At 38.6% G+C, this 10,000-nt stretch overlaps 1 protein-coding gene across 3 annotated transcripts in view; it reads right to left on the reverse strand.

The window, feature by feature from the left end:
- Nucleotides 1-2,183: 2,183 nt before the first annotated feature.
- The window catches only part of LOC119580214 (26S proteasome non-ATPase regulatory subunit 4-like), a 13,603-nt gene continuing 5,786 nt past the window's right edge, over nt 2,184-10,000 (reverse strand). Inside the window, exons 4-10 of one of the 3 annotated variants that reach the window (XM_037928220.1) lie at nt 9,956-10,000; nt 9,593-9,724; nt 4,936-5,025; nt 4,676-4,826; nt 4,146-4,358; nt 3,115-3,194; nt 2,184-2,826 (exon numbers count right to left, since the gene is read on the reverse strand). The exon at nt 9,956-10,000 is cut by the window's right edge and continues 111 nt beyond it. In XM_037928220.1, coding sequence (XP_037784148.1) covers nt 2,635-2,826; nt 3,115-3,194; nt 4,146-4,358; nt 4,676-4,826; nt 4,936-5,025; nt 9,593-9,724; nt 9,956-10,000 — 903 coding nt within the window. In that variant the 3' untranslated portion in view covers nt 2,184-2,634. Of the gene's footprint in view, nt 2,827-3,114; nt 3,195-4,145; nt 4,359-4,675; nt 4,827-4,935; nt 5,026-9,592; nt 9,731-9,955 lie in introns of all 3 variants that reach the window. The other 2 variants (XM_037928219.1, XM_037928218.1) reach the window with 2 other exon arrangements.

Genomic DNA, 10,000 nt, shown 5'->3' on the forward strand with positions numbered 1-10,000 from the left:
TATAAAGCTATGACTAAAGAAATCCTGTATTTTTATTTCTATGTCCTTATTTACCCCTAAACTTTTATAATGATTTTGATATTTGTAAGGTAAAAATGTTACTTTAGACTGGCAAGGTCATTATTTTGATCACTACCATTATATAAATTTTGCTATTGTTTTCAACAAGTTACTGTCTTTGATGACTTTGTCTACCATGCTTTCCACCATGAAAAGGGGAAATTCCTAAAAAGTAACACAAATAAAAATGTCTCATATGTTGTAGTTTCATTTTGTAATCAGAATTTAAAATTTGAAGTATTTCTATCATTAAAATTGATAACACAATGAGGCATTTATATTCCTATTTATTTTATTTATTTTTTTTTTCTGCCGCATCAACATCTAAGGTACTTAGCCGCGTATTCAAATTATAGTGAAAGCATGAGGCTTGGGGGCAAAGCCCCAGGTAAGGGGTAAGGAAGTGTTATATGACATCAAAGGTCATATGGTGCTATGGTAAGGTAGAGTAACGAAAAGCGTTAGGAATGGAGTTAATAATTAGGGTAGAGTTACAGGTTGAACAGTACTAGAGGGCAGTAACCTTAGTACAATGGTTATAACCGGTTGTGCAGTGATAGTGGTTAAATGGCTTGACTCTTTATTTCCATAATAGAGTACAACACAGTAAAGCGGACACACGAGACGTTGACTTAGGGTAACCGCAGAGTGCGGTGTCACGTGTCCGGCCCGCCAGCCCTGGGGGGCCGGAGACTGGTGGTTGACCTGGGCACGTGACTTCTGGGAGCGAAAAGAAGGGTCAGACGAGGTCAGATATAATTGTCATGTACGTCCTAGCTGGTGTGATGGTTCTATATTGCTTATTTGTACACGCCATAGAGAGGGAGCTGATGGGGTATAGTATAAGGTAAAGGTTGCTAGAAGAGAGTAGGGAGCATTATGACAAAAGCATTGTGGCGAAAACGGCAAAAATGAGTTTACTGAATAGGATTTGTGGACAGAAAAGGGGATGAAGAAAGGGAAAAGGAAAGGAGGAGAAGAAAAGACCATTCAAAAATTAGTTGAGGCGAGAGCTGAGGAGCAAGGTAGGGGTGATCCCCTACATCGGGCCTCAGCCTCCGTCTCACCCTCCCCCTCCCACACACGATAAGAACAGTAAATGATTGGGGGGTATTATATTCCTAGGAATCTGCATTATATGATCATACGTTATAAGGTAAATAGTTCACATAATATATCTGGAGCTTTTTTTTTTTTTTTTACACCAGATGCCTTAAATCAATTATGTAATTTTTTTGGGAGTACCTCAGAAATAAGCTTAGTTTTTTTCTAGCCTCATTTCCCAAGAAATTTTGTATGCTGCATCCAAAAACAGAGATCAGGGTAAATGTAGTGTAGATTTCCTATGCTTCTGATTTTTCAGTGCATGGCCGACTCGACGATGACTGGCCCATGGCTCTGGATTTTGTGGAGAAATCCTGTTGTGGATGAGTTAATCATGTAAATAATGGAAGAAGACTAAATAAGACTTTATAGTTTACTTTCTTTGAAAACAGCTACTGCACATCTCCTTGAGAATGTTTTATTGTATACTTTAGTTGTACTGGGAATGTTTATTGATATTTATTTCCCAGAAGCAGCTTGCATCTATTTAGTAAAATTTTGGTATTTAACAAATTCAAGTTCCCTGCACACATTTAAGTTCCTTATAAGAAAATAATGAAGTTTTCTTTCACATATTTTTAATCATTAGTTTTGTATATCCACACTAAGAAAATTAAAATTCAATGGGAATTATGATATTGCGCCAAATATTCCAATTGAGTAGTTGAATCATATCAGCCACATATTTAGTGCATATAAAATACACATTACAAGCAAATTTAGCCTTTGCTTGTAAATCATACATGTGAATGTGATGGTCTACAATATAGGAAAATCACATTCCAAATTTTATGTTGTACATCAATTACAAACTCGAAACAAATGTATGACCTTAATTTCCTATTGGATAATGTAATCTGATGCAGTGATCATCAACTGAGACAATCTGCTAACTGAACTATCACAAAATGGCTACTGTACTGATGTCAAATTGTCTTCATCATTCAAATCAAACATTTTGTTGACAAAAAAAGTTCCAAAGCTCCCTACTACATGAACAGATGAAAAGAAAAAAAACAAACATTCTTTACTTTTTATTTAAGCTTTATTCATGGACTTTAAATAGGCCATCAAACATGGACCAAACTGCCAATGCATCATATTTATAATAGCCTGTTCAGAGCACTGTTGTAAGGTTGCTGCAGAACAGACACCCAGCCATGTTGCCAAGAGAAGAATTTTTCAAGATCACTTTTGACACAAAGTATGTCTGAACTTAAGCTAACTGTTGGGGAAACTTTCTCAGCATCTGGTTACTTGATTTCAAAACAACTTCTACCTTATAGAAAAACTCAAACAAAGACTTTACATATCAATTTATGCAAGTGAATTTTTCACTTGTATAAACAAATGCTTCCCCAGTTTACATAAGAGAAACTATTCTTATAAAAAAGGAAACATTTCTTAATTTGAGCTGAGAACTATAATGCTATTTTAAGATAGTTTTCTTGTCACATATATAAAAATATTTTATTTCTTCTCCTCTTTCTTCTTATCCTTATCCTTCTCTTTATCCTTGTCCTGTTGAGTGAGTGACCCTACAGCCTCCTTGACAACCTGGCTCTGGGGGTCAACGCCAGGCAGGTTTTGCAGGACACTCTCCAAGAAGGCTGGATCTGCCATGACCTGGGAGAAATCCTGTTCCTCCTCCTCTTTCTTCACCTGTTAAATAAGAGAAATATAATTGAATAAATTATGTCAAGAATATTATCAGAAAAAGGAAAGGAAAGGAAATGAAGGGAAATGAAAGGAAAGGAAAAAAGGAAAAAAGGAAAAAAGGAAAAAAGGAAAAAAGGAAAGGAAAGGAAAAAAGGAAAAAAGGAAAGGAAAGGAAAAAAGGAAAAAAGGAAAGGAAAGGAAAAAAGGAAAGGAAGAAAGGAAAATAGGAAAATAGGAAAGGAAAGGAAAAAAGAAAAAGAAACGGAAAAATGGAAACGGCAAAATACTTGCCTCTGAGCTTTCCTTTACTCCCTTGGCACCTCTATCTTCACTTGGTGTATCCACATCCATGGGTTCCTCCTTTGGTTCTGCTTTAGAGTAAATGTTCTCATTAATTAACTTCAAATAGTACCTTCTCAAATAGGGTGAGTGAAGGAAGAAGCTTGAACTTACGATCTGAACAGAGTATCTTGTAAAATATAATTTGTACATGCCTAAGGATTGAGGAAGAAATGAAGGTAAGGCATTGGCCCTATAACCCTGTGAGAGAAGACATGCCCACAGAAATGCATAATTGAATAATCCTAGGTTGCTGTTAAATTTATTTTATTAACAACTATCATACATGGCAAACACACAAAAGGTCTATCATGTATAGTGAATTGTGCTAGGCAGCATATGCAATATATTTCATTTGTTATTATATATTAATTCATCCTAACTCAATGCATACATTTAAAAAGTACTTCAAGACATTTTATTTATATATATATATATATATATATATATATATATATATATATATATATATATATATATATATATATATATATATATATATATATATATATATATAAACGCTGAAAATGTGGGGGGGAAGTTAACTGAAAACATTTTATGACATGTCTGTAAATAGAGCACCTGGAAATGGGGAAAAGTAATAATAATCACTTGACTGAAATCACCAAACTAGAACTACTGGACTTAAATTACTGCTTGAGCATACTCTGCCCTTACATTGGCCAACTTGGTGGTTTATATTGCATTTTAATGGGTTATTCACTTACATACTGGAGGTTTCACAAGTGTAATACACTTTGTTATTATTCACTTATTGGCTAATTTATATTTATCAGTTTATGACATGAGTTCATTCTTGTAACTATAATTAATACTTTTAGTTACATTATTACACATTATTTTCATTATTAATTGTTTTCTCACTATGGTCTAGAATATTCCCAAGTGAGACATTGCACCTATCCATCTCATTCTCAATACCTGCAACATAAGTGGTAGTTACAACAATCTGCAATCCTTACCACAGTCCTGCATAGAAATTTGCATTGCATATGCAATCTGCTCTTCTTCTGTCATTGCAGAGAAGTCTGGAACAGCAGCAGCAGGGGCAGCTTTTGGAGCTGCAGCTGGCTTGGCAGCAGTGGATCCTTTAGCTTGTGTTGAGCCACCACTTCCTCCAACTTCCAGTGACATTGCTAGAGCTTGTTGTAACATCTCCTCCTCAGATTGACCGCCTAATGGAAAAGAGGATAAAGGTAAATAGTGAAATAGTGAGACATGGCTGACACAAACTTGTGCTTATTCACTGGGGAAAATATTGCCCACAATATTTCCTTTGCCCAACTTAGACAACTAATCACTAACTCAACCACCCTTCCCAAACATTAACTATAGTGCTACATGACCTTAGATGTCTAGCACATTTCTCTTGCTTTTAACCATTAACCATTATGTAGATGCTACTTTCCTGCCACAAACTTAAACCTGGTTTAAGATAAAAAACTTAATATTTATTACAGTACACACATTTACATATGAGATTCTGAAATACCTTCTGTTGCAGCAGGTTGTGGTGTTGGTGTCGTGGCAGGTGGCTGAGGTGTAGCTTCAGCAGATGGAGCCTTTGCTGCTGATTCCTGAGCAGCACGACGTTCCTCTTCCTGCTGTCTCTGCCGTTGTTCCTCCATAGACACACGCAGAGCCTAGAAACGGTGTAATTACATAAATAATCAAAAGCCAATCCACATTACAGCTGTTTCAATTTGCAAAAACATTTAATTCCTCACTTTAACCAAATTCAAGACAGCTTACCAGTGCCAGTTCTGGATCCTCATTAGGATCAACACCAAACTCAAAGCCCCCGCCTGTTGCAAAGCTTGCAGCCGATCCTCCATCCTCACCCTGAATGGAGGAGAAAGTATATTTGAAAAAAAAGTAGGTTATAGCATAAAAAGTGCATTTTTAAATACCCCCTTTCTAAAAATTAGTGAATACAATGACTACAGATTTATGTACTCTTTCCTGTAATTTTTTTTAGAATTTTGTTAATACAGATGACTCCACATATGCACCACCACCAAGGAGTCTATCAGTGACCACACCTGATTTCCCCATTCCTTGAACAAGTGGGAAAATTGTTTTTCTTTACTAATATTAAGATGATTAAATTCTTATTAAAATATTAACCCACAAAAGACAAATATCCTAACAGTGTTGAAGAATGGAGAATGGACCATTTCCAGATGTCTCGTATGTGAGACGCTATTGTTCCTAGCTGTCTGCCAGGTGTCTCACGCGTGAGATGTAATGCATGGACCTTAGCAACATCTGTTATATCTATATGGATATTCCCAATACTATTTCTTAGTACACATGTAACCACTAGTTACATCATAAGGTCATTTAAAGAACAGACAGATATACAGATAGAGTCAGGGAGGTAAGCATATGGAGTGAAATCACAAAGAATTTCATTACAAAGAGTTATGTTATGGAGATGAGGAAGTGACGTTATTACAGTCATCTAATTTACTTTCAAGACACACACAGGTATGTGCCCGCGCGCGCACACGCACATGCACACGCGTGCGCACATGCACATGCACATGCACATGCGCGCACACACGCGCACACACACACACACACACACACACACACACACACACACACACACAATGTCACTTTACTGACACCATCTTACTTCCATGAAGTAGTAAATAATATCACAAGTTTTGTCAGTACACAGGCTGTGTTGTGAAGGGTCATATTATGTGACATGTGACCCAGGCTGCTTTTACCTCATTGGCTCCTGTAGGTTCTATGTTCCCTGCCAGATTGAAATGAGAGAATTTCCGGCATATATTAAAGTGCTTACAAATAATTCATTACTTGCTTTTGCAATGCCCTGTTTTGCCAGCATTTGCAGACATTACACCACCACCTCTGATGTCGATGACCCCAACCATTGACTTTGTTGGCACCTCCTGCTAAGGTGCTTTAGTGCAGTCCATTGCGTCAATCTCTGACTTCTCCCTGGTCTCCCACCTTCTTTGACTGCTCCTCTGAGGAGAGTGGTAATGAGTGGTTGCCCAGCAGGGTGGAGGATGCTGTCAACCCGCACTTCATGTATTTAGTTCAGAGGATGAATTGGATTGTTTCACAGGTAGACACCATGCTCCACAGCCATGAGCCCCTCTCCAAGCTGCTGCTGAGGAACACTCCAGGGACCAAGAACTTTGTCTAGTGACAGAACAATTACCCCCAAACATTTTGGCATAGAAGGTAGTCCTGGGTCAAGGCCACGATGGATGTGTCAAACACACCCTTGGAGATCTTAGGCTGTTCCTGCACCAATGATCTTGATCTAATTGTCAAGGAAACCAACTGTAAAGTTTTGTTATTATTGCTTTTGTGTTCTTTCCATTTTTATTCATATTATGGAAATTTCTCTTGCATTGAGCAATCAGAATGTATCACTTACTTGTTTTTCTTTTCCACTCCCACAGATATGCGGCTGCCCATCCAAGGAAGTGGACACCCTCGTTCAGGCAGGAGGTCTTGACATACCTTGGGATATGAGTGATAATGGGGATGGTAGATCTCCCTAGGTCAACCAACTGCATCCTATGTAATGAACTCATTGCCAAGGTCATGACCAGGGATCAGTTTGACCAGTTGATCTATTTTGCCCATGTGAGGGAAGGAGCTCCACTTCCGGAGGACAGGATGACAAAGCTCTGACCAATTGTGGACTCCCTCACCATGGAAGTTCTGTGGGCAACTTGACTTCAAGACCTACAACCCGACCAAGAGGGTGAGGTTCAGGTTGAAGGTCTACAAGTTACATGCAGCAGGTATACCTCTTGTTTTAAGGTGTGCACCGGGCAGGACCATAACGACATGCCCTTGTCCACGAAAGCGGTACTGCATCTCATGGAGACTGGCAGCTTCCTTGGGATGAGATACCAGTTGTTTATGGACAACTGGTACATGTTGCTAAGTCCCTTGTGTTACAGTCACAAGGGATGAATAAATTAGGGACTACCCAAGGAAGGTCATGCCCAAGTGTGAGGAGGAAGGGCAGTGTTGACTACTGTAGCTGCAAGACAGGGTTGCTGGCCATGCAGTGAAAGGCTGCAACACCATCACCATGCTTTCAACAGTCCATACCACTGCATAAGCTATCAGTATTAACCCTTTATCGCCGGTCTGAATAATTCACTGAGAGTAGTTAAAATCCAGTGATATCTGGCAACGGCCCGACAGTAGGCGCGGGAGTCCGCTGCGAGAAGCCGAACGTCCCGCTCCACTCGCTCTGGCGCGTCGCCGCACATACACGCTTACCCTGCTGAGAGACCCGTTTTCTATCACGTGTATACACGTGACCCGGTGAGAACGGGTTAAAGGATTACAATGTTGGTTGGGCTGACTCCACCAGGAACTGCACTGAAACAAGACCAATAGTTGTAGTGGGGCAGGCCCTGCAGCAGTGACAACACACAATCACTGAAATCCCCAAGCAGAAGATGCTGTTGATTCAGGGCAGGGTCAGCGGAGAAGCAGCTGGAGCTTCTGCCATGACTGTATTGTCGGCCTCTGCTGCTATTGAGGCTTGGCATGCAGCCCTGTGATGCCAACCACAGGAGAAAGCAGTTCTCAGTAATCTTTAATATATTCCCAAGGCTATAAAGAGGTGTAAAATTGGAGCTTATGCTCTGATTTGGTTACCCACAGTGGGTGGTGCACATAGGGATTCCTGGCAGTGGCCACTTGCCGCTATAGATACCACCCAGAAAAGAGGGTGTGTGGCAGGTTTCCAAAAATCCAATCCAATATTTTGGCTTGCCTTACTGGTGACATGTAATATAATATGTTATGACAAATAATCTCACGAACAAGTCCAGTCACCAATATGAGAGCTCTGTGCTTTAGTTAGCTGGATAATCACCCATTTGTGGAACAGACCGCACTTATGAATGCCTGCTCATGTCCAACTTTATTAAAAATTATACTCATTATCAAAATATGGGAGGTCATTTAGTCTAAACCAAGAGTCTAACATGCTGTCAAGACTGATTAATGAACAAGACCATGTTACCACAATAATACAATACAGCTCTGAAATAGTTATTTATCAATACAATATTTATAAAAATATTACACAAGATTAAAAACTTTCATGAAATTAAAGTTTCCTTGCCTACTGATGGCAGTGAATATATACTTATACATACAAATACACATGCTTTGTCTATTATGAATTTACATTATTACATTTTGTAAATGTGGGTCATAGAAGTATTACTGTTAACTTCAGTGACTACTACATTTTATTAATAAAGTTGCTTTAAGGTTGAAAGTGATACTGATATTTATAATCATCAAAGTTATTTTAAAAATGCATCTTTTGCAATTTTTTTATTCATTTTCCAAACACACACAAACACAAAGAAGACAAAACCACACATGCATGCATGCATGCTTGCTTGCTTGCTTGCTCTTGCTCCAACTCTCCCAATCTCCCTCTATTCCCTCCCTCCCTCTCCCTCTGATTAAGTGGATCTGCAGCTGCGGCTGGAAGTGGTTGATCTCCAGCTTCTGCCCATATCACTGGCTATTTGAATGCTATTTCTTATATTAAATTTATTTCTATTAATATGTATGTAAAATGTGTAAGCAATATAGCATTGCTGTTCATAATAAAAATCTACAATACCAAGAAAACCTTATAGAAGAGTAAACAAATTTACAGCAAAAAGCAGTGACCAATGATATCTGATAAAAGCAGTTGATGGAGATACCTGGCACAACTGTGAGCTGCATAAATTAACCCTTTCCCGACGGGTAGTATTCATAGTGGCCCGGGCCCCGCTGCTGGGGGCTTACATCGTCACCCTAGCATGAGCGACCTCTCATGCTAGGGTGTATTTTCAGTTATCATTATTTTCTAAAGTCTCTATTTGCCATATTTCCTGATAAATCAAGACTGAAGGATATTTTTGTTGTTATATAGACTCCATATTCACTCTATTGTCTGAATAAAATAAGCAGTGTGTGGTATCATGGAGTTGAAATGTAGGTTTTGTTGTATTTTTGTTATTTTTGCATAGTAAAAATGAAAAACTACTTAATCACATTTTCAGTGGCAGAAAAATAATATTTTGCCATGGTTGTAAAAAAAAAAAAGGCATGGCCATACATACACCATGGCATGTACGTACATGCCCCCGGCAGATAGTCCAGCCATGCCATGGCATGTATGTACATGCCACCTGTCGGGAAAGGGTTAAGTCCCACCAAGCTTACAGACAGTCTTGATGTCAATGGGTTAATTGTTTTCTATAGATAAGTATAGGGAGGTAAGAGACCATTTTCTTAGAAACATAGGATAACAAACAAAAAAAGAAAGAAAGAAAAAAACTCTGAAAGGGAAACATTTCCACACTCCTATAATTCCCATTCTACTGACCTGGACAATAGGTGAAGACAAGAGAGCATCTGCTAGATGAGGTGATGGAGGAACTGTGACCAAGTGTGATCCACCACCCTCTCTGCCATTGATGGTACTCACCATGGCCTCCAACAGAGACTGGTTGATATCCTGGACCAAGAAATTTAATGTTTTTCATTATGAGACAGTGTCTATCATTGATGTGTGAAAAATTACATCAGTGATATTAGGTTTCATCAAGAATAATTTTGTGGATCACTTCTTCAATTTTGTTCTTTCATTAGAATCTCTGTGAAGCCTTACTAAGAAAACAACTATATAATGAGTATGAAAGCAAATTTGCACACAAAAATCATCCAGCTAATTCTATTGTGTACTCACTGTCTCCCCAAAGTTAACAATGTCAATGTTAACTTTCTCCTTCTT

This window comes from Penaeus monodon, chromosome 13 (genome assembly GCF_015228065.2).
Source record: "Penaeus monodon isolate SGIC_2016 chromosome 13, NSTDA_Pmon_1, whole genome shotgun sequence".
Lineage (NCBI taxonomy): Eukaryota > Metazoa > Arthropoda > Malacostraca > Decapoda > Penaeidae > Penaeus > Penaeus monodon.